Source organism: Sapajus apella, unplaced genomic scaffold (assembly GCF_009761245.1).
Source record: "Sapajus apella isolate SASKATOON/1434 unplaced genomic scaffold, GSC_monkey_1.0 scaffold32, whole genome shotgun sequence".
Taxonomy (NCBI): domain Eukaryota; kingdom Metazoa; phylum Chordata; class Mammalia; order Primates; family Cebidae; genus Sapajus; species Sapajus apella.
In genome coordinates this window covers 21,987,164-22,012,683 of record NW_022436972.1, presented here as the reverse complement: position 1 = coordinate 22,012,683, position 25,520 = coordinate 21,987,164, and the positions used below count along the sequence as shown (strand labels likewise).

At 37.1% G+C, this 25,520-nt stretch overlaps 2 protein-coding genes across 6 annotated transcripts in view; one reads left to right on the top strand and one right to left on the bottom strand.

The window, feature by feature from the left end:
- The window catches only part of CCDC122 (coiled-coil domain containing 122), a 39,115-nt gene extending 35,220 nt beyond the window's left edge, over window positions 1-3,895 (bottom strand). Inside the window, exon 1 of the mRNA XM_032294754.1 lies at window positions 3,798-3,895. The gene's annotated coding sequence lies outside the window, so the exon portion shown is untranslated. The remainder of the gene's footprint in view (window positions 1-3,797) is intronic.
- Window positions 57-20,525, top strand: LACC1 (laccase domain containing 1). Of its 5 annotated transcripts, none has more exons than XM_032294751.1 (7): window positions 57-151; window positions 5,368-5,963; window positions 6,940-7,121; window positions 8,923-9,088; window positions 13,872-14,097; window positions 16,141-16,301; window positions 17,477-20,525. In XM_032294751.1, exons 2-6 carry the CDS (start codon window positions 5,402-5,404, stop codon window positions 16,298-16,300), a joined length of 1,296 nt encoding a protein of 431 aa, XP_032150642.1. In that variant the 5' UTR covers window positions 57-151; window positions 5,368-5,401; the 3' UTR covers window position 16,301; window positions 17,477-20,525. The 5 variants fall into 5 exon arrangements, with proteins under 5 accessions (XP_032150642.1, XP_032150640.1, XP_032150644.1 ...); XM_032294749.1 differs by lacking the exon at window positions 57-151 and adding an exon at window positions 3,798-3,930; XM_032294753.1 differs by lacking the exon at window positions 57-151 and adding an exon at window positions 3,834-3,919 and having other exon boundaries at window positions 5,366-5,963; window positions 6,943-7,121.
- The last annotated feature ends 4,995 nt before the right edge of the window (window positions 20,526-25,520 follow it).

The window sequence follows — 25,520 nt, the reverse complement described above, 5'->3', positions numbered from 1 at the left end:
TATTTCTACACAAGAATGCTTGTAAGAGAAAGGTAGAGGGCTATTTGAAACTTAGAACCACAGGGAAGAAGACCATTTGAGGATGGAGGCATGGAGCTCCAAGTCACTTAGCCCCTAGGCAAAGAACACCTGAAGTCACCAGACAGAAGAGGTAAGCAAAAGATGCAAGGTCCTGTCAATGCCTCAGTTTCATAATCTGGCCTCCATAACTGTGAGAGAACAAGGTTTTGTTGTTTTTAGTCACCCAGTTAGTGCTAATTTGTTATGGCAGCCCTAGGAAACTAATAAAAGCTTTTAGCAAGGAAATACGCATCTCCTTCCTGGCCTTTTCTGGAAAGATCCATAAACCTTAATGTAAATGGCTTAGAAACAACTGCTTTGTTTTTTAAAATTCTACTTCTTCTCATGAGAAGATTTACATAGCATTATAAAAGTGTCTGGGAATTTCTTCAGTGGTTTCCCTTAATAGGCAGGCACTATCTCTGCCCTCAAAACACTGTAGGGAGAAAGACACATAGTCAATTAAAATGAAGAGGTACAGTAACCGATGTCTTAGCCTATCTACACATAACCTCTAACCAGTTAACTCACTCTATTTCCTTTGTAAGTCATAAGTGGCTAATTCCCATATCAGATTTGCTGGATAACAGTAAATCTGTCTACATCTGCTCCTATCAGTTGACTTGTTCAATCAGATGACTTACTTGTGTTTGTTTGCAAACCTGTTTTTACCATTTGTACTTGATATTGTACTGTCATAACTACAATATTAAGTTATGAATATTGTATAAACAATGAAACAGTGTGGAAATTGTTGTTTCTTTAAAAATCTATGTTCAAGGCCGGGCATGGTGGCCTGTAATCCCAGCACTTTGGGACACCGAGGTGGGTGGATCACGAGGTCAAGAGATTGAGACCATCCTGGCCAACATGGTGAAACCCCATCTCTACTAAAAATACAAAAATTAGCTAGGTGTGGTGGTGCACACCTCTAGTCCCAGCTACTTGGGAGGCGGAGACAGGAGAATTGCTGGAACCAAGGGGGTGGAGATTGCAGTACGCCAAGATTGTGACACTGTACTTCAGCCTGGTGACAGGCTGAGATTCCATCTTAAAAAAAAAAAAAATCTATGTTTGATATTTTGGAAAGATCCAACAAAGGTATGTGGGATTAACTGTAAAAGATTATATAGTGGTAACTCATGCCTATAATGCCAGTACTTTGGGAGGCCAAGGTGGGTGGATCATGAGGTCAGGAGTTCGAGACCAGCCTGGCCAACATGGTGAAAGCCCGTCTCTACTAAAAATACAAAAAATTAGCCAGGCGGGGTGGCACACACCTGTAATCCTAGCTCTCAGGAGGCTGAGGCAAGAGAATTGCTTGAACCTGGGGGGCAAAGTTTCCAGTGAGTCAATATCGTGCCACTGCACTACAGCCTGGGCAACAGAGTGAGATTCCATCTCAAAAACAAATAAATAAAAAGATTATAAAGTATAAATCCACCCTCAGATTGTTTCACAAGTGGCTTTAAGTTAATCTTAGCTGATACTTTAGGGGTACAGTTTATGCGAGAGATAGAATGCGGAATTCCAACAGTAGACTACATGCAAAGAAAAGGTCTTGGACCTTTTCAATAGATTTGGCAAGTGAACGCACAGTTGTTTTAGGTTGTTTTTTGTTTTAAAAAAGCTTTTTTAAAGATATAATTTACATACCACATATAAGTTCATCCTTATAAAGTGTACAATTTAATATTTAACCATTTTTTCCATTTATTGCTTGGCTATGTGCCATCTATGAGAGGACTTCTTACATAAAATGTAAAGAAGCTATTAATTTTGCTTGATGAAGGATGGGGATTCAGGGAAGATTATGTTTGAGCTTAAAGAGCCTGGTACAAAAAGTAGCAGTTGGGCATACAAGAGGAGGGTATTGTGCTAAGTAGAGGAACTGCAAATGTAAAGAATGAAATTATGTGGCCTCCAAAGAACAACTATTATTTGAGTGGCTTGGGAATAGGGTGTTTTTGTTTTTTTTCAAACTTAATTATGCATCTGAATCATACATAGAGATAAAAACAAAAAAGCAAAGCAAAACATGCTCAGGCTGACTCCTAGAGATTCTGATTCAATGTATATCTGGGGTGGAGTCTCAACATTATTTTTTTTTTAAGTTGCGCTTGTAGTTCTGATTTGCAGCCAAGACTGAGAACCACTGGAGTAGGATAGAGTGAAAATGGGCTGAGGAAGTGTTAGAACATGACACTAGGAACAGATGGTGAAAGGAAATGGTATGCAAATACAATATAACAAACTCTCTCTCCCCTGACAACTTCATTCTTTTAAATATTTTCATCTTTTACTGCCACTACTGTTGCATGAAAGAATACGAATTCCCACCATTGTAAAAACAAAGATAATTGTTTAAAGCCTTTGTAACTAAAAGACCTATTCTGCTTGAGGTACTGAGCTGTTGCAAAAGTAATTGCAGTCTTTGTCAATGACAAAAACCGCAATTACATTTGCACCAACCATTAATAATATTTAGCATGAAACAAACTCAGGGCAGAGCGCACTATCTGATTGGGTGTACCATCTACTGCTCCGGGCTCTTAACAAATGACCAAAGAAAATACGAATTTTGACAAAACTGGTGCTAGAGCTATTGAAGGGTGGGTTCCTATTCCGGGTTAGTGCTCCCATTCTCTAGTCAAGACAAGAACGCGCCTACTCCAGAGAGCTCTTCCAACTCCCAGCCATCTGAGATTATGAGACAAAGGTTCTTTAGCACCTATCAAATGAGCAACAATAAAGAAAAAAGGGACCTCTCCTTCCATCATAACCAGTTCCTCAAAAAGCACCATTTCTGTTACTCTTAGAAGGTCGGATATTTTTTTCCCTTTACCATACACTGGCCTTCCATGTCATAATGCGCAGTATTTTCAAATAAATGAACGCTATAATCCTGGAGGACAGATCAGGGATGCTAAATTGCACCTTTATCGTGGTTTTAGGGATGAGGGCCTTGTACTTCAGTCTTGCTAGTGGCACGTATTTTAAAGGGCCATAGAGGACATCTGTATTGTTAACACAAGTGAAGGCGCTCCAAAGAGTGTTGGTCCCATCCGCAAGAAAGAACCAGCACAGAGACAATGGTTTGTTTCTGGAAACAAACGAACAACAATAGCAGCAAAACAGTAAAAACATCTCCTCGAGGGGGCCCCTGACTGGAGCCCTGCCTAGGTTGCCGTGACGAAACCCAGCGTCCTGACCACACTGCTGGGTCAGCGAGGGTTCCTCAGAAACGGGAAGCCGGGACTTCAGCTTCCGTTAGCTGAAGGGAGACTGCGGTTCACTCCCGAGGTCGCTCCAGCAGCCCCGCCTCACGCGACCCACCCCTTCGCGCCGCCCGGCGCCCCCTCACGGTGCCAGCTGATCCCTCCCCCCCGCCCCACGCTCTCTAACCCGGCCCCCAGTTCCCTCCCCGTGCACTCTGGAGATCTGCAGCTCCCGCCACCCAGAGCCCGCTGCCGGGACCCGTCATTCCGCCCCCCATCCCTCCTCAAGGGGCCCTTCGCTGACTCCCGGCGACCCACTCGCTAACCCGCCTGGCTCCGGCCCGAGGGCCCTCTCGCGACTCTGGCTCTTGTTCCTCTAACCCCGGCTGGGCTGCAGGGTGCCGGCTCGGCTGGCCGCCCAAACCCGGAAATGCTGAGGCAGCAGCGAGCGCGCGGCGCTTGGCTCATCCCGGGATTCCCCGGCTCTCGCGCTGGGCCCGCGGCGTCCGCACAGCTCACCCCGGGCGGCCCTGCCTGAGTTCCCTCCCGCCTCCCGGCAGTTGGCCCGCGGGAACCGGGCCGTCAGGTTTCTCCTGGAATCCCGGGACGGTGTCAGGCGGGGGATCCGCGAGGCCGAGTCGAGCTGGGTGAGGTGAGGTGGGGAGAGGTGGGTGAGGTGAGGCGGGGCGGTGTCGTCGCCTCTAGGCCGGGCTTACGACCTGCTGTTGGCTGCTCAATTTCATTGAGACTCAGGACGAGGGTCGGGGCGGCAAATCGTCACAGAGGTCGCAGTAGACGGGTGTGCAGCCGAAGATGAAGAGCGGGAAGGCGAGGACAGAGCAATCACCTCTGCTGTGCGCGGTCTGACAGGAAGTCTCGAATGGGCGGTGAGCGGCAGGTGGAGATGCCTGGGCAGGTGCAGAGCCACAGCCTGCGCCCCGTGAGCCAAGGCGGTTAGGAGGAACAGGGACCCGGCGGCAACACACGTTGGGTGGAAATTCACAATGAATAGGGGAGGGGGACGGTCACCCACTCACAACTGGCGAAATGAATCTCAGAGGGAGCCCCGAGCGATGGGGAGCGAAGGTTAGGGGAAGAGGCAGGAGAAAACCTTCTTGGGGCAAAGAGCGTCACCAGAGGGGGTCACCGGAGACCCGCAGGATGGGGTGGGAGGGGTGGGCCGGAGGTAAGCACAGCTGCACGGGGAGAATGAATTAAGAAAGTAGCGAGGAAGCCTGTCTCATCCAAAACGCTGTAACTTTTGTGATCATTGTTAAGAGTGGAGTACTGCACAAATCCTGAAGGGAACGCTGTTAGCCATCTCAGCTTTTATCACCTTAAAATGCGAAATTCGGGTGCAGCTCCGTTTAGCTTCATGAACTTAAGTCCCCACATATGAAAGGATGAGAACTAATATGACAATTATGTCAGGACTAATGATATATCACACAGGTTGACACCCTGCAATTAAAAAACAGGACTTTGCCTAACTCAGCAAGTAATTCTTTACTTAAAATTTCTATGTAAACAACACAAAACAGTTGAACTGTTGTTCTGCTGGAAAGATGTACCAACATTTTCATAAAACAAATTAAAAGATGGCTTTGTTTTCATTGTCATGGTTCTCTTATGACAAAGTAGATTGGCTTTTCTGGGAGAGGCCTAGATTTACTATTTTGGTTACATTTTGAAGTCAATGTAATTCTTTTTTTTTTTTTGAGAGGGAGTCCCACTATGTTGCCCAGGCTGGAGTGCAGTAGTGCAATCTTGGCTCACTGCAACCTCTACCTTCCGGGTTCAAGCAATTCCCTGCCTTAGCCTCCCAAGTAGCTGGGATTACAGGTGCCTGCTACCCTGCCCAGCTAATTTTTGTATTTTTAGTAGAGATGGGATTTCACTATCTTGGCCAGGCTGGTCTTGAACTCCTGACCTCGTGATCCACCCACCTTGACCTCCCAAAGTGCTGGAATTACAGGCATGAGCCACTGCACCCAGCCAATTACTTCTTTTTTAATCTACCACAAATTTCTGTTGTAACTATAAGAGGATTTATATAATTTTATATTCTTACACTAATTTTTCTTCACAGGTGATTTATTTGCCACAAAAGTATTCTTTGAAGGATGGCAGAAGCAGTTTTGATTGATCTTTTTTATTTGAAATTGAACTCTCAAAAAAACTGCCCTCAGACATTACTGAAGACGTTGAATGCTGTCCAATACCACCATGCAGCCAAGGCCAAGTTTCTTTGTATAATGTGTTGCAGTAACATCAGCTATGAAAGGGTTGGAGAACAAGATAATTGTGAGTTAGAAACAGGCAATGGATTATCAGCTCTCTTGGAAGAGTTTGAGATTGTTAGCTGTCCCAGCATGGCTGCCTCTTTGTATACCATTAAGCAGAAAATTGATGAAAGAAATCTGAGCAGCATTAAGGTCATTGTACCCAGGCACAGGAAGACATTAATGAAAGCTTTTATTGATCAACTCTTCACTGATGTTTACAATTTTGAATTTGAAGATTTGCAAGTGACTTTCAGGGGAGACTCTTTGAAACAGTCCATTGAAATAAACATTATCACAGCTCAAGAACTAAGAGAAATTCGGAATGAAATAGAAACATATTTGAGAAGTCTGCCAGCACTGAAAGGAGAATTAACTATTATCACTTCTCCTTTGATCCCAGGTATATTAACCACTAACTGTTGTTTTTACTTTGTACATGACAAACTAGTCTTTCTTCAGAGGTAGTTCACCTCTTTTTTTCCTCCTTTCTTTTGTTGACTGTTGTGGGCTTATTACTCATTAGCATCAGTGGCAACACAGAGGTGTCATGTATGGCCATGTAGTGTCAGAGGTATCAAGGGATAACCCCTTCAAAGCCACCCTAAATAAATAAATTTGCTTTATGAAAATTTAATATTAAGATAAATAATCTAGCCTTCCTTTGCATTGAGATTTATGATACTGAAAATCTTCTATTTAAAAATTCTAGGCTGGGCGCAGTGGCTCACACCTTAATCCTAGCACTTTAGGAGGCCGAGGTGGGTGGATCGTGAGGTCAGGAGATCGAGAACATCCTGGCCAACATGGTAAAACCCCATCTCTACTAAAAATACAAAAATTAGCTGGGTGTGGTGGCACATGCCTATAATCCCAGCTACTCGGGAGGCTGAGGCAGGAGAATAACTTGAACCTGGGAGTTGGAGGTTACGGTAAACTGAGATCACGCCACTGCACTCCAGCCTGGTTACTGGTGACTGGTGACAGAGCAAGACTATATCTCAAAAAAAAAAAAAAAAAAAAAAAAGAAAAGGAAAAAAAAAAGAAATTCTAAAATTTCAAATCATCAGCACCTTCATAGAAGAGTAAAATTTAAAACAATCAATCTTATTTCTTGGTTAAACAGTATTTACTGTGAGCTATAGGCTGTTAGATATAACAAAGCCAGATGAGACACAAGATACCTTTTGAAGAGCAATAATTTCATAGGGAGAGTAAAACAAATACAAAGCAGAATGCAATAAGAACATATGGAGGTACATAATGCCATAAAAATTAGAAGCCAAATAACCAGGACAGGTAGCAGTAATCAGGTAAGGTCTAATTGGGAGACTGGTCTTTTGTATAGCATCTTTTAAATCTTTACTGCTTATCTTCAACAGATATTTTCATACATGGATTTACTACAAGAACAGGTGGGATATCTTATATACCAACTCTTAGCTCATTCAATCTCTTCAGTAGTTCCAAACGGAGAGATCCCAAGGTAGTTGTTCAAGAAAATCTGCGTAGGTTGGCGAATGCTGCAGGATTTAATGTGGAGAAGTTTTATCGAATAAAGGTAAAATTTTGCTTTATATTTTGAAAGATCTAAAGTATATTTTTACTTTGCTAGTAACTACATGGACTTTAAGCTAATTAACTTTTGTATCTGGCATTTTATCTAAAGTTTTAGAATAATGCTGTGGTTGTTTTTCTTAGATTTAAACACCATAGCCTAAAGATCAGTTCCATTTCATACACACACACACACACACACACACACACACACACACACAGAGAGAGAGAGATATGCATATATGCACACACACAGAGTAAGTTCTCACTTAATGTTGTTGATAAGTTCTTGGAAATTGTTGACGTTAAGTGAAAAGACATAATAAAACCAGTTTTACCATAGGCTAATTGATATAAACAAGAATTAAGCTTATATTAAGAATTGATATAAACAAGGCATATTTCTTGTCATAAAAACATCACCAAGCTTCTAAATAAAGGCCAACACATTCCTAGTATTAAACATAGAAATAAATATGAGCTAGACATATATTTAAGAAAGAGTAATAAAAACAAATCAGATAACTATTTACCAAATTATTTCAGTTCAGGCTCTTTGAAACAGTCCATTGAAATAAACATTATCACTTCAGGGCTTCAGGTAGCTGGATCCTATCCTGGCAAATCAGGACACAAGGCCACAACCCACCCTAGACAGGATGCCATTCCATTGCAGGGTGCCCTTACACACACACACACACACACACAGAGGTACTCCTACTGGGACCATGTAGACACCCCAGTTCATGTAACATGCACTTCTTTGGGATGTGGGAGGAAACTGGAGTACCCAGAGAAAACCCATGCAGAAGGTACAAACCTCATACATTCAGTGGCAGAGTGGATGATCAATTTTTTTATTAACATTGTAATGAAATATGGAATAAAATGACATTATTCAAGAGCCTGCTATATATTTCATCTGGAGTCCTCAATTGTAAAAGTACAGTTAATTCTCATAGAGTATACCACCACTGCCATTTTTTATTTAGAAGAAAGGCAACCGAATGGTGGTAGAGAAGGGCCATTGTTTTCTAAATCTACTTCAGGAGGAACTAGGGTCATAGTTGATGAGATTATGTCTTGTTTCTTACAGAATTCTAGCTTTGCTTGAGTCTAGGAAGAGTAAAAGTATAATTGATTGGTAATTAACTTTCTTTTAAAAGAAAAATTTTCGGCCGGGCGCGGTGGCTCAAGCCTGTAATCCCAGCACTTTGGGAGGCCGAGGCGGGTGGATCACGAGGTCAAGAAATCGAGACCATCCTGGTCAACATGGTGAAACCCCGTCTCTACTAAAAAAAAATACAAAACGTTAGCTGGGCATGGTGGCGCGTGCCTGTAATCCCAGCTACTGAGGAGGCTGAGGCAGGAGAATTGCCTGAACCCAGGAGGCGGAGGTTGCGTTGAGCCGAGATCGCGCCATTGCACTCCAGCCTGGGTAACAAGAGTGAAACTCCGTCTCAAAAAAAAAAAAAAAAAGAAAAATTTTCATTTTGTACAAGTGCTTTAAGAAGTGATTTACCCATCTTCATGGAAAGATGTTCGTTATTCACCATATTGACATTTATAATGTTAAACTCTGCCTTTCTTTGTATAAGATATCAGAGATTATAATACCAAAAGCTGAAATAGTTAAATTATAAGTAAATTTAGTGTTTTCCCATCTATAGAAGTGATATATTTAATGAATACTAGTAATCTTACACTGGTTGTATAATTTTATACTACAGTGAGTATGTTCAGAAAAGCTTATTGTATGAGATTCCCACTTCCTAAACATTTTTGTTGCACATTTTTGGTATTAGACTGATCATTCCAATGACATCTGGATTATGGGAAGAAAGGAGCCTGACTCTTATGATGGAATAGCTACAAATCAGAGAGGAGTCACAATAGCAGCTCTTGGTGCTGACTGTATACCGATAGTTTTTGCAGATCCAGTCAAAAAAGCATGTGGGGTTGCTCACGCTGGTAAGTATATTTAATTAAACATTTAGGATTTTATTCATTTTGTTGTGCAGGAAAAATTGTAATTTCTTTCTGATGGACATGGCAAACAGTTAATTACATTACATTGTGCTAAGTGTAATGATGGGAGGAGGTGGCATAGTTTTATTACAGGGACAGATAAGAGAAGTATCCACATCAAATTATGTGAATTATAGTAGAATTCCCAAAGGAGGTGGCACCTAGGTTGATTCCTGAGGAATTTGTTGGTTTTGGCTAGGTAATAGTGTTCCTCAGCAAGGGTGCTATTAACATTTTGGGCAAGATAATCCCACATTGCAGATTGTCTTTAGCCCCTGAAATTCTTAATGACAGTAGCACCTCCAGTTATTGTAATAATCGCAACCAACCAACGAATCAAACAACAACCAAACCCTCCAAGCTTTTCAAAACACTACCTAGGGAAGTGGTACTGCCTCTGGTTGAGAATCCTTGAAATCCAGGCCATAGGGAATAGGAATGTTAGGCATGTTGCAAAAAGGTGTTCACCCAGATGGAGCAGCGTGTGTAAAGCTAGGAAGATGGGAAAAAGCAAGATGTTTTGAAAACTGTGTTTAGTTTAAATCACTTAATGTATTTAACTGTAACTATTCTCTGAGAGCAAAGAAGTATTTTTAGAAGATAAATTGTGTTAAGGATATGGAGTTTTGTTTTCTGAAGGTATTTTAAAATAGTTTTTAGATTACCCAGTAGCTGTGATTTTGCATGAAAGGAGGGATGATTTTTAAAATTTCCTTCTGCTTGTAAATCTGTGGCTACTTTGCTTTTTAGTTCATAGGTAAAAAAGAAAGTAGCATATTTTAATTTTGATCTAACTGAACTAATGGAATTGAATGAGTAGAAGTCAGGTTTACTACATGACATTGTCAAAAAGTTATTTAAAATTTGAGTCTTGGCTCCTGGATATAAAAAGGGGATATTATTTTTTTACTTCTTAGGTTTGGAAACATTTTAGTTTAAAAATATCCAAGATCAAGCAGTCAAAATGAAGTTAATGTGAATTTCAAGTCATTAATAAATTAACTTTGAAAGAATAAAATACATAGGAATACAGTTACCTTAACCAGGGAGGTTACAGATCTCTACAGTGAGAATTAAAAAGCACTGCTGAAAGAAAGCAGAGGTAACATAAACAAATGGTAAAACATTCCATGCTCATGAATAGGAAGAATCAATATTGTTAAAATGGCCATACTGCTAAAAGCAATTTATAGATTCAATGCTATTCCTATCAAACTACCAATGTCATTTTTTACAGATTTAGAAAAAAAATATTTTAAAATTCATATAAAACCAAAAAAGAGCCCAAATAACCAATGCAATCCTAAGCAAAAAAAATAAAAGTAGAGTAATCTCATTGCCTCCCTTCACACTGTACTACAAGGCTACACTTACCAAAACAGCATGATACTGGTACCAAAACTGACTCATAGGCCAATAGCACAAGTTAGAGAACCTAGAAATAAAGACACATACCTACAATCATCTGATATTCGATGAAGTCAACAATAACAAGCAATGAGGAAAGGATTCCTTATTCAATAAATGGTAGGGAGATAACTAGCTAGCCACATGAAGGAGATTGATATTAGAGCCCTTCCTTGCACCATATGCAAACACCAACTCAACATGGATTAAAGACTTAAACATATAGCCTAAAACTATAAAAACCCTAGAAGAAAACCTAGGAACTGCTATTCTGGACATAGGCATAGGCCTTAGGACAGATTTCATGACACAGACTTCAAGAGCAAACAAAAACAAAAATAGACAAATAGGACCCTATTAAACCAAGGAGCTTCTGCACAGCAAAAGAAACTATTAACAGAATAAACAGAAAACTTACAAAATGGGAGAAAATATTTGCCAACTATGCAGCTGAAAAGCTCTAATATCCAGAATCTATGAGGAATTTAAATCAACAAGCAAATAACAAACAATCCCATTAAAACATTGGCAAAGGACATGAACAAATGCGTCTCAAAAGAAGACATACACATGGTCAACAAGCAAATAAAAAAATTCTTGATATCACTAATCATTAAAGAAATGCAAATCAAAACTACAATGAGATACCATTTCATACCAGAATAACTGCTATAAAAAAGTTAAAAAATAACAGATGTTGGTGAGATTGTAGAGAAAAGGAAATGCTTATACACTGCTAGTATGAATGTACATTAGTTCAGCCACTGTGGAAAGCAGTTTGGATATTTCTCAAAGAGCTTATAATTAGAACTACCATTTAACTCAGTAATCCAATTACTGGGTATATACCCAAAGAAATATAAATTATTCTGCCATAAAGACACATGTACACATATGCTCATCACAGCACTTTTCACAATAATGAAGACATGGAATCAACTTAGATGCCATCAACGGTGGACTGGATGAAGAAAATGTGGTCCACATACATAATGGAATACTATGCAGCCATAAAAAAGAATGAAATCATACCCTTACAGCAATGTGGATGCAGCTGGAAGTCATCTTAAGTAATGCAAGAAAAGAAAAACAGATATCGCAAGTATCTTTTAAGTGGGAGCTACACATTAAGTACACATGGACACAAAGAGAGGAACAATGGACATGGGGGCTTTTTTGAGGGTGGTGGCTGGGAGGAGGGTGAGGACTGAAAAACTGTCTATTGTGTACTATGTCCACTACTTGAGTGGTGAAATCGTTTGTACACTAAACCCCAGTGACATGCAATTTATCGATGTAACAAACCTGCATATGTACCCCCTGAACCTAAAACGTTAGAAAAATTAAAATAAATTAACTTTAAAATATAATAGATACATTTTATACTTATTTTATCAGATATCAAAAAGAATAAAATTATTCTATGGGACTTTTTAAAAAAATCTTTTAACTAGGTATGTATATATATATGTACATGTGCTGTAGGAGAAAAATCAAATAAAAAGGAGGTAGATGAACTACAGGTGAGAAGATAATTAAGGAGGCCCACCAAAGAAGAGAGATACTCTAATCTGTAGAAAAGCCCTGACAATTTCTCTCTTTAACTCAAAATGTCTATATCTAGTTGCTTCCCTTTGAACATCACTGTTTACATCTTTCTAGGTGCCTCAAATCATTATGTCAAAAACTCAACATTTTTTTCCTAAAGTCTTCTCTGCCACTTAGGTTTTCTATTTTGATTATTGATATCCTACCTACTTAGAGATAGAAACTTGATGTCTTCATTCTGTTCTTCCCATAACCACATATCTACTGGGTTACCTGTGGAGGCCAGACGTATCACCTACATACTTCTTGCTTTCATCATCTCCTTTTATCTGGAAAAATTGATCTCTTCACCTGAGTGCCTAGCTTTTGAAGAGTATAAGTATGGAGTACTTAAGGAAAGTGTAAGGGGACTCATTATTGGCCAACCAGATCAGCTGAATCAAACTCAGATATAGGGAATAAAGGAAAAATGCAATATTCTTAGCTTTCTGTCTTTGGCAACGAGATGGTAGCAGAAATTAATAATATGGTTTTATTTTAGAACCCTGCGAGGTAGATAAGACAAAGATGGCAAGGGAATGATAGTCTGGGCAAGTGGGGAGTAGAAAGAGACAGTTAATTGAAACATAAAAGATATGTTTTGGTGTAAAAGTGAGAGAGAGATTAAAAACTGCAAAACATTGCTGAAGAACATTGAAGAAGACACAAATAAATGGAGAGAAGTTCTGTGTTCATGGATTGGAAGTTAGAGAAATACAAATCAAAACCGCAATGAAATATTACGTCACATCTATTAGGATGGCTAATATTTTAAAACCTCAGAAAATAAGCATTTTTGAGGATGTAGAGAAATTGGAACCCTGGTGCACTGGTGGTGGGAATGTGAAATTTTGTAGCCCCATACCTCAAAACAGTATGGCAATTTCTCAAAAAGTTATAAATAGATTACTATATAATCCAGAAATTCCCCTTCTGGAAGTATATCCAAAATAATTGAAATCAGGAACTCAAAGAGATATTTGCACACCAATGTTGATAACAGAATTATTCACAATAGCCAAAAGGTGAAAGCAATCTAAGGTACATTGGTAGATGAATGGATAAGCAAAATGTGGTATGTACATACTGTGGAATATTATTTAGCTTTAAAAAGGCAGGAAATTCTGACACATACTACAGTATAGATGAACCTTAAGGACATGATGCTAGTTGAAATCAGCCAGTCACAAAAAGATAAATACTGTACTGATTTCACTTATATAATATACCTAGAGTAATCAAATGTGTAGGCACTGGAAGAAGAGTGGTGATTGCCAGGGCCTGGTAAAAGGAAGAAACAAGGAGTTATTGTTAATAGTTATATAGTTTCCATTTTATCAGATGAAAAAATCCTGGGGATAGGTTATACAACAATGTGAATTTAACACTACTGAACTGTATACTTAGAATAGTAAATTTTGTGTGTTGTTTTTAACCACAATCTTTTAAAATATGAAAAAGAGAGTGAAGCGATGATCTCATTGGAAACTAAAAGTATAGAGCATTTTTAAAAGGAAGATGAGAAAGCTCCCATTATGTGACTCTTTTGTGTCAGGTGCTTTGTGTAGTATAGCTCATTTTAAAAAACCACATGATAATGTGGTGCATTTATTATTTCTGGACTTAGAAAAATATACAAACTAAATCTTCTCACTTTTAACTTAGACATAAATTTGGATGAAATTTTGCTATGTTTTGACTTTCCTTATCTCTTTTTATTCCTATTTACCAGGTTGGAAAGGTACCTTGTTGGGCGTTGCTATGGCTACAGTGAATGCTATGATAGCAGAATATGGCTGCAGTTTGGAAGACATTGTTGTTGTACTTGGACCATCAGTAGGACCTTGCTGTTTTACTCTTCCAAAAGAATCAGCAGAGGCATTTCATAATCTTCATCCTGCATGTGTACAACTATTTGACTCACCAAATCCCTATATTGACATCCGTAAAGCCACAAGGTATGTCCAATTTCATTCTAGAACTGCAAGTTTGATTATTTCTTATTGCTCCAAAATGAAAATTATTTTAGAGAACAATTAGTAACTCTAAGAAGACATTAGGTGGAGGTCATTTAAGTAGCTGACATGCACATGTACACAAGCAATCATTTTACTTATGAAATCTGTTTTCATTTGAGTTTGAATAACAGAAATTTTCCTGTCTAGTATCTCTCATTGATTTAAAAGTGAAGGAAGAAACATTTGGTATTTAGTTTTAAGAGATCTACTTAAACTTCATATAGAAAAGTTGGCGTGTACTTTACTTCACAGTCATTCCTCAGCTAAATTCTCCTAAATGTAATGAACTATCAGGAAGCTGATATTTCATATATATATATATTTTTTATTGCACTTTAGGTTCAAGGGTACATGTGAAGAACATGCAGGATTGTTGCATAGGTACATACATGGCAATGTGGTTTACTGCCTCCATCCCCTATTCCCCCGCAACAGACCTCAGTGTGTGATGCTACCCTCCCTGTGTCCATGTGTTCTCATTGTTCAACACCCGCCTATAAGTGAGAACATGTGGTGTTTGATTTTCTGTTCTTCTGTCAGTTTGCTGAGAATGATGGTTTCCAGGTTCATCCATGTCCCTACAAAGGACATGAACTCATCGTTTTTTATGGCTGCATAGTATTCCATGGTGTATATGTGCCTCATTTTCCCTGTCCAGTCTATCATCGATGGGCATTTGGGTTGGTTCCAAGTCTTTGCTATTGTAAACAGTGCTGCAGTGAACATACGTCGTCATGTGTCTTTATAATAGAACGATTTATAATCCTTTGGAAACATTTGGCATCTAGTTTTAAGAGATCTACTTAAACTTCATATAGAAAAATTGGCGTGTACTGTACTTCACAGCCATTCCTCAGCTAAATTCTCCTAAATGTAATGAGCTATCAGGAAGCTGATATTTTTAAATTATTCTTATTATCTAATTAACTGGAGGAATATATTTTTTAGAAAAAATATTAAATAATATAAATACACAGTTTTTTACTTTCAAGATTGTTACAGTTACTTGCATTTTTTAGTTTATGAAGTTTCGCTATTAATAACTGTTGAAATTGTCATTACTACAAAGGCAAATTAATGTGTTTATTAAATCATGTTTCTATTCCAGTCACCAAAACCTTACCCAGAGTCTGCCTCATTTAGCACAGACGTGGAAAATATTGAAATCGATTCTTTTTTCTTTTTTTTTTTTTTTTTTGAGACAGAGTCTTGCTCTGTCACCAGGCACCAGACTGGAGTGCAGTGGCGCGAGCTCAGCTCACTGCAACCTCCGCCTCCTGGGTTCAAGCAATGCTCCTGCCTCAGCCTCCCAAGTAGCTGGGACTACAGGCACGCACCACCACACCGAGCTAATTTTTGTATTTTTTAATAGAGACAGGGTTTCACCGTGTTGGCCAGGGTGGTCTTGATCTCTTGGCCTCATGATCCGCCCACCTCAGCCTCCCAAAGTGCTGGGATTACAGGCCTGAGCCACTGCTCCCGGCCAAAATTGATTCTTAAATGTGACTTTTTGAATCAAGTATTACTAATTTTTAGTCATATTTGATATCATAAAGTGTTCATGAAGAAGCAAGTTTTCTGTGAAAAATTTGGCCAGTAGAAGGAAAGGAGATGAAGGGCCAGATGACTAAAAAGCACACTCTGATACTCTGGCTGAGCCAGATGAATTTTGTCTAGTACCCTGGTAACTTTTATAGAGATTTCTTCTTAAGTAAGCCCTTGATTTTGATTATAAAGTTCTGTATCTAGATTATGTCCATAGGACAATACTGTGCATATTTGAACTTAGGTGATAAATGTTAATAAAGTGTTGCATTTTTTTTTCCTGACTAGTCCATGTTCTGTAAGTGAATAACAATATGCATTGTCCTAGGTATATCTTTCCCAGAACTCTTTCATGCCAACATCCATACTTTTTTTCATATTGCTTTGGCTATTGGGAAAATAAACTCTTGCTCTCTTTTGAAAAATGTTTTTCCTAAGGATTCTTCTAGAACGGGGAGGAATTCTTCCACAGAATATTCAGGACAAGAACCAAGATCTCAACCTCTGTACATCTTGCCATCCTAACAAGTTTTTCTCCCATGTCCGAGATGGCCTTAATTTTGGTACACAAATTGGCTTCATATCAATTAGAGAATGAGGTACAGTAGGTTTTCTCTCCTCTTTCCATTTTTTTTCTTTCGTCCCTCTCTCCACCTCTCCCTCCTTTTCTCTTTCTTCCTCTTTTAGCCTTTTCTTCCCCTCATTTTAAAAAAAACAATTAATTATGTTCAACTTTACTCATTTATTCCTATAGGAAGAATGATGTTTCTAGTTTTTTTGTGATGTAATAATGGTAGCAAAGTTTATTTTCAGTAACACTCTATTATAAAGAGCAACCATTACTTTTTCTAGTTAATCAATAATAATTAGGCAGGCTTATATTAAAAGTATATAAATAAAATAATTTAACCTTTAAAAAGGTATGTATGTTTTTCTTTTCTCTCTACTATGTACTTGACATCTGTACCTTCCCTATCATAACACCCTTACAACTTTCATGTTTTTATTTTTGAAAATAAATTTTTGCATAAAGATTCTAAATTCTAGAATAATAAGAAATTCTTACATACAAACTAGCTGGATTTTCAACTAGATTTCCAAATGATTATCTGCAGTTGGAGTTGGCCAAATTTTTCTTTTAAAATGACAGTAAATATTTTAGACTTTGTGGGGCATACAGTGTGTGTCTCAGCTACTCAACTTTGCCATTGTAGAGGTAGAGCAACATCAGATACTGATAATATAGAAATGAATGAATATGACTGTGTTCCAATAAAACTTTGTTTACAAAAATCAGGTGAGGGAGCCAGACACAATGGCCCTGCTCCTGTAGTCTCAGCTACTTGGGAGGTTGAGGTAGGAGGACTGCTTTAGGCCAGGAGTTTGAGTATAGCATGGATAACATAAACCCTGTCTCTAAAAAATAAAATAAACAGGTGAGGAGCCAGATTTGGCCTATAGGCTATAGTTTGCTGACACATGATATAAAGTCTAGAGCAAGACTGAATATGATTTCCTTAAAATAGTATTTATTAGAGATGGTTTTGTTAGAGTTATAAAATATATATCATGACAGTGATTTAACACTGTCCCTTTAGCATATATGTAATTTTCCCTAAGGTTACTTCAAGCTGAATTAATATTATTTTTTACTCTTTACAATGTTTTTAGCTCTTTAACATACAGAAAAACTTTAATAGACTTCATGATACTTACTTTGGTATTCTATTAACACTAGTAAGGGTCTCATATTTGATTTCCATGTATTTTACAGATATTTGACTGGATTTTTGCATAACTGTTTCCTGTCTCCTTCCAAACTGACTGCAAGAGAGAAATTTAGCTGTTTGATTTACTTAAAACCAAATGGATTACAATGGATAATTCATCTTTAGGGCACATTTTTACTATTATTCAAAGCCAAATGATTTTCACTTAATTATAGTAATAACTGACAAAAATCAATATGTTGTAGCTAATATATTTTATGCATGAGAATTATTCTTAAAGTTTGTTCTCCCTGTTTATTACACAGATCAGGAATAGATATGTTCAGTTCAATATTATTGGATACCCTCTATTGGTCAGGCATTATGTTAAGCATAGGTGAATCAAAATGAACACGACTTTTTTCCTTTGAGTCTAATACAGTGAAGGAGATACAACTTAAATTTAATTTTAATAGCAGTAGAAGAGAACAGAAGGAATAGAGGTTAATTTTACCCAGAAGGTAGGATAGAGAAAATATGACAGAGAAAATCACATATCACATGGGCCCGAAAAATGTCGAGGCTTTTGGCAAATGAGGAATAACGATAACAGGTAGAGGGAACACCATGAACCAGGGCATGAAACTGAAAGTGCATAACATATTCTAGAGAGAGAAGGGTGTGGCCAGGAGTTACGGCTGGAAAAACAGGTTGGAAACAGATAAGTAAGGGTCTCAAATGCAGTGTCAAAGAGCTTGCAGTTTATTTTCCAGGCAATAAGTAGGCAGAAGAAAAAAAAGTGTTTTTATTTCCATGGCATCAAACTTAACAGGATGGATTTAAATTGTGTGAGACCAAAGCATAGAGTCTAGATAAGAGGTGGTCAAAATATTTAAAAAGAAATAATGAAGATCCAGTGAAGGAAGTGGAAATTAAAAGAAAGAAGGGAGTGGATGGATTAAAGAGACATTTCGGAAATGGAATCAATAGCTCCTGTTACTAGATAATGGAAGTAGGAGGCGAGGAAGAGCGGAAAAGTCATTAATGACTCTAAGATTTCTGCTTGGCTGCTTACCAAGATTGGCAGCAAAGGGAGGGAGAAGGTTTGGGAAAAGAGAGAAGGATAATGAGCTTGACTTTACATAGAATGAAGGGCATCCACATAGAAATCTTTCATTAATAATTAGAAATATAGACCTAGAACTTAGGAGGAAACCTGAGACAGAGACAAAGATTTCAAAGCTCACGATATAGAAATATTGCCTGATTCTATTGGAGCAGGTTGGATCATCTAGGCAGTAATTAGGATGAGAAAAAAGGAAATTTAAGAATATAACCCTATAAAACACCTGCATTTCAAGAATAAGAAGCAGAAGGGGTAAAAAAAATTAGTCATAAAAGTAAGAAAAAATAGGGTAGTTGTTTTGAAGAAGCCAGGATAGGTGTGGAAAGTTCTCAGAAAGAAATCTTGAGGGATAAAATAAAGTGATAATTAAAAAGAACCCAGTGGATTAAATGTATTGAAACTGTTCTATAGGCAGTGGTCATTAAGTCAGCTTTCAGTGCATTGAGGAAGAAGATGCATAGGTGTCAACTCTTCTTTGACAGTATTTACTAGAGAAGAGAAAAAGGCTGGGACTGCTTCTTGAAGGAAGGGACTTTTTTTGGATGAGTGGTTTTGAGTATGTTTGTCAACTAAAGAGAGGAGTTAAGTTTTCATTTGGGAAAAAATGGTACATATATTTAATGTAAATTATCACATTGCATTTTGAAATTTTTCTTATTTAATATACGTATTTCCTACATGTATATGTGGTAGCATGATAGCAAATAATAATGTTTGGTATTTCTGAAGGTCTTTTACAAACATTACCTCATTTTACCTTTATAGCTACTCTGAAATACACAGGCATTATCCCTTTTATTCAGCTGAGAAAACTGAGCTTCACTGAGGTGGAAGTCAAAAATCATATACTTTGTGATGAAGATTGGAACATACGTTTTGTGACTCTAGTTTTTCTTTCAGATTTTAAAATTAAAGTGATCTAAATTATATTTTTAACTTTTTGTTAACTTCATTTATTCATACATTCAGTGAAAATTTTGTGGAGGTACTGGGTTAGGTTAAAAAAAAATACAGTTGTAGCCCTCAGAATATTTAATATCCAGTGAAAAGTGATAGTTACTAAACCAGCAATTTCAATACTTTGGTATATGTTGTAAGGTTGTGACATATTACCTTAGCCCAGTGTTAAGTTTAAATAAAATATCTCATTTTTTCCAATTCAGGAAAGGCACTAAATATAAAGCACATAATAGAAATGTTGAACTCATCCAAAATATTATTTTGTTTGATGACAATGATAAAGATTAAGGAATAATTCCATGTATTGAGAAAGACTGATAATTTTCTAATTCTTCACTGTGCATTATTTTGTTTGAAGTTGGCAAATTTAGAGTATCCCACAGACACATTTCACTTTGTGTACTACAACATTCTAAAGTCAAATAAAAATTATTTTTGATTATCTGATTTTGTATTATCTCTGCCAAAATATATAATGAAAAGTTGTCTCCTTGCTGTTTTACTGAATGAAAAGTGTTGATTCAGTAACTCAGAACTATCAGATTATTAAGTAATTATCTTATTGCTTCTACAAGATAACTATCACTCTCACACATTTGTACGTAGGTTTCTAGGACTTTTGGGATATAACAACAAAGATTATTTTTAGTAAATTAAGTTTTGTTTTTGTTTTTAATTTTATTTTTGATTTACAAATAATCATGGTACCTATTCATGGGCTATATAATAATGTTTTCATTCATATAATATACAGTGATCTGATCAAGGTGATTAGCATATCTATCATCTCAGGCATTTTTGTGTTACGAACATTTAATATGTTCCTTCCAGCTATTTCAAACTATGTAATATACTGTTGTTGACTATAGTTATCCTACAGTGATATAGAACACTAGAACTTATTCCTCCTAAAGTTTTGTTTTTAATCTAAGTTTTTGTTTTACAGTTAACTGTACATAGGAAATATTGATTGTTATTTTATTAAGAGGAATTAAGTTTGTAAATCAAATAAACATTAATGAAATGCCTTTTTGGAAGTACTATCAAATTAAAACTTACTGGGCCACTTATCCAACCGTAATTTTAAATTGTGAAGAATGGCAGAGTGAACAAATATGCTATACTCCATTGCTTTATAAATCAAATGAGATGATCTTACCAGTAGGAGGCAATATTTCAACAAGTAGCTCTACTCTTATTTCTTGTTATAAAGTTGAATCAATCTTAAACTCTATTTTCTTGTGGGAAATAAAAGGCAGAGGGAGGGCACATTTAAAGTTACTGGATGTATTGCTCTTACTTTAGGCATAACACATGGTAGTTCAAGTAGATAAAAGCATTTAAGAACCCTCACTCACCTCTGTCTTACTCCTAGAGAATCTCTAGTAACTGCTTTTCTGTAAGTAGATTTTTGGGAGAAACTCAGAGAAGCTTTTTCTGTGTAACATGACAAAACAGAAATAATACCCATATGTTCAGAAGCTGGAAGGAAAGATAACAGTGAGTTATATGCTTTTATATCTCAAAGTGGTATTTGATATTTGTTTTCACTTGGTTGTCCTAGAGTTATACTTCCAATGTATCCATCTTTGTGTGTGAACTCTTAGAGAATGCTACCAATCTATGAAAGTTCAGCACTTTAAAGAAAGTATTACTCAGTTATCTGTGTGTTGTGTTTGTATGCATGGGTCTTTGTGTATGTGCTAAATGGCAAACAAGAAATATGTGTGTGCTTAATATGATATATAGCCCCTTTGCCCTAGCTAATATAAATTCACACACAGAAAACAAATTGGGTGCAGTGGAATCATAGATTTCTCCCTATAGATTTTTTAAATTAATTGTACAGTAAAGAATGGAAAGCATGGTCCATATTCTTACTGGATGTGTTTATGGGAACCCTGATCTAGGGCACATGCATTTCCATTGTGGGCAGTGTTTTTAAACTATACTTGTGATTTCAAAGATGAGGCAGCTGCTGTAAGCAACGCATTATTCCGTGCTAGGTCATTGCTTAATGAAGAAAAAAGAAATCTGCCAGTACTGCTTTTGTCCAGATTAACACATTTAGTTTAAACTCACAATGATTACATGTCAACTGTGTTGAGACAAACTTTTCATACTCTCCTTAGATGCATTTTTGTAGAGAAAGAAATGCTTACATCACATTCCCCATGTACTTGTGCCAAGCACCTCAGGTGAGCTATGTCTTTGCTATATTTGGAGGAGACTTTTTGTTTTATTTAATTCTCAGAAAGTTGGGGTGTCCAGTTACTAAATTTTGTTAAACAAAATTTCCAGCAGACACTATAGCTCAAAATACCACATTCGTTTCTATCTAAAAACAAAACAAAACAAAAGACCCCCCCAAAAAAAAGTTGGGGGTGGGGGGAGTAAAGGGAGTGCTCTTATTTTCATGAGAAACATTTGTAGAAAAGAGATTTGTTCATGGTAACAATTGGGTTTTTAATGTCCTTCATTTTCTGAATTCTGCATCACACACTGTTTCAGTTTACACCTTACCATTCTTCCCTGTTTCTTATATTTTTTAAACACGTTTTAATGTTATGTTTTCTTAACCCTCCCATCAGCCTTATTTTTATACTTGATATTTCATATTCACAAGATACCTTCATTTCTTTAGTTTTCTACTTTTCAATACATATCCAGATTTGGCTGTAGAGTTGCCTGTTTAACATATCCTATGGCCCCTCAAATACAGCATCCTCCAAACTTAACTCATCATCTTCTCTCCAAAACCTGCTCCCCTCCTGTCTTCTATCTCAGAGAATGAAACCATTATTCATGCAGTTGTCCAGCCAGAAACCCTGGAGTGTTTCTGAATACTTCCTTTTCCTTCTCCCTTTCCCTTCGCACACTACTGACTCTGTATCTACCAACTGTTCCCATGTCTTTTTCTCAAGTGCCACAGACATTCAAGCCATCTCGTCATCTCTCACCTATATCATTAGAGCAGCCTTCTGACTAGTCTTTCATTATTGAATCCCTTCTTATAGTATCATTATTTATTGTTTTAAAGTGCAAATCTAGTCTTATTACGTCTCTCAAAAAATTTTTATGGCTTTCCCACTTCCTCAAGATAAAGATCTCACTAAAGTGTTTAGGTACTGTCATCTTCTCACCCCTGTTTACTTCAATTTCTACCAGTCCCCACTCTGTGCCACATGATCTAGCTGTTCTGCATTTTTTATTTCCTAGAATATGCCATTAAGCTAGGCCAGACCAAAGAGGTTGGTTGGCATTCAAAGACTGACTAGAACTTAGATTTTTGTTTAGGATTACCTTCATTTAGGCTTTCTACTAAATTAGCAAATAGGAAGTACCAAGGACTTTACGATATAAACATTTACATGAATGGGTACAACACTCTAATGTCTCTGTAGTTTTTCATGGAGATATGGCCAAAATTCAGTTGTCAATGTAGTATATACATAGTGAATACCATGCCAGATCATACGTGGAAGCTCAGTAGCTTTTGTTCTACTGTGCAGTGGGAGTGGCCATGCTCATGCTCAAAGGTCTACCTTCTACTGTATAAGGAAAGTTTTATTATGTTGAAAGGCATTCACAATATTTTTTTCTGTGTTATTGGGTCAACAGCAGTTCTCACCATGATCACCATCATCTTCCACAGTTATGTTTTCTCTTGCTCCTTGGCTTTGTACACATTGCTGGCTCTTTGTACATACTGCATATGCACAGCATTTGTCAATGTCGCTTCTCTTGAATAACTCTCAAACATCCTTTAAGACTCAGATCTGGGGTCATCTCTTCCACAATATTTTCCTTTGTTGTTTGCCTCATTAATGCCCATCCTGAGCATCATTTCTTATAGTCCTCAGTAACTGATTTTTAAATGTTGGTCTGTTTGTCTACTACTAAACATAAGCTCCATCAGAGTAAGGAGCATATCTTACTTACCTTCATATTTTTAGTACCCAGCAAAGATATTATTACATTATAATAACTTAATATTTATAGGAGGAAAAGGGGAAAGAGGGAAGGTGTATTAGTCCATTCTCACTCTGCAGTAAAGAACTATCTGAGCAATTTATGAACCACTGGGTAATTTATGAAGAAAAGAAGTTTAATTGACTCACAGTTCCATAGGCTTCACAAGAAGCATGACTGGGAGGTCTCAGGAAACTTACAATCATGGCGGAAGGTGAAAGGGAAGCAAGCACGTCTTTTCACATGGCAGCAGGAAAGAGAACGGGAAAGGGGAAGTTCTTACACTTTTAAACCATCAGATCTCATGACTCACTATCACCAGAATTGCAAGGGGGAAATCCACTCCTATGATCTAATCACCTCTCACCAAGCCCCTTCTCTGATATGTGGAGATTACAATTCGAGATGAGATTTTGGTGGGAACACAGAGCCAAATCATATCAGGGAGAAAGAACCCTTAAATAATCGAATAAAAGGTCTGGAAAAATAAATATAATAAATCATATTTTGGAGTGTGTGTATTTTATTGATTTTCACAAGGTTCATTTATTTTTCCAGTGTTTAGTTTATTTAAATAATAATGATATATCAAAGTCACTAAAGAAAGAATACATATAATAGAAATCTGTTTTAAGGCATTTGTCCGTGTTTCATTATCCATCATTAGAATTTCCTGTTTCCAACTTATATAGCAACATAAACTTTAAAATACTGCTTTAGGACAAAAAGTGCTGGTGAGGATGTGGAGAAAGAGGAACTGTAATATACTGGTGGTGGGGATGTAAATTAATAAAGCCATTATGGAAAACAGTATTGAGGTTCCTCAAAAACTAAAATAGATCCAGCAATCCCACTACTGGGTCTAAATCCAAAGGAAAGGAAATAAGTATGTTGAAAGGCATTTTACAGTTTTTTTTTTTTTGCAACACTATTCACAATAGGCAAGATATAGAATCAACCTAAGTGTCCATCAACAGATGAATGGATAAAGAAAATATGGCATATATACACAATAGAATACTATTCCACTGAAAAAAAAAAGAATGACAACATGGACGTGCTTAGAGGACATTATGTTTAGTAAAATAAACCAGGCACAGAAAAATACTGCACGTTATCTATCATTCATGTGTGAAAGCTAAAAAACAAACTGATCTCATGGAAGTAGAGAGTAGACCAGAGGTTATTAAAGGCAAGGAACGGTAGATTTGTAGGGATAGTAAGAGGTTGGATAACATAAAAAATTATAGCTAGGTAGGAGGTATATGAGCTAGTTTCTATAGCACTGTAGGGTAGCTATAATTAACAATTTATTGTATATTTTCAAATAGCTTAACAAGCAGATTTTAAATGTTTCCAACACAAAGACATTATAAATGTTTGAGCTATTGAATATGCTAATTACCCTGATTTGATCATTACACATTGTATACATGTATCAAAATATCATACTGTGCCCCATAAAAGGTACAATTATTATGTGTCACTTAAAAATAATAAAAGCAAAAAAATTGAAAAAGAAAAAATACTGATTTTGGATACGTGTCTCCTGTGGGAATCATATATGTTAGAACCAGTATTTATTTTAAAAAACTAATTATTTCCACTCCTGTAATAATATGTTTTTGGTATTTATCTTATACTATACCCTGTCCATGCCTTTAATGAAACAAATGCAAACTGTTTTATCAAATCTCTATGACAGTGACCCAGAGAGTGAAGATCAAATATGTAGATCTTTTCCATGAAAATTCCAACTTTTCAATAGTTCTGTTGATGTTTGATAGTAAAGTAGTCAAATAGCTTTTTTTCTCTTTTGGTAGTCTCTCTTTTTATAGTAGTTTTCAACCTGGGCTACATAATAGAATCACTTGCTAAGCTTTAAAAACCCTGATGTCTAAGCCACATTCCAGACCAATTAAATCAGAATCTGGGGTAGGACAACGTCAGGCTTTTAAAGCTTCCTGAAGGATTGTAATGTATAACCAATTTTGAGGACCCCTTTCTCACTAGGTACTTTTATATCTTCAATGTTTAGTTGAATTTATTTA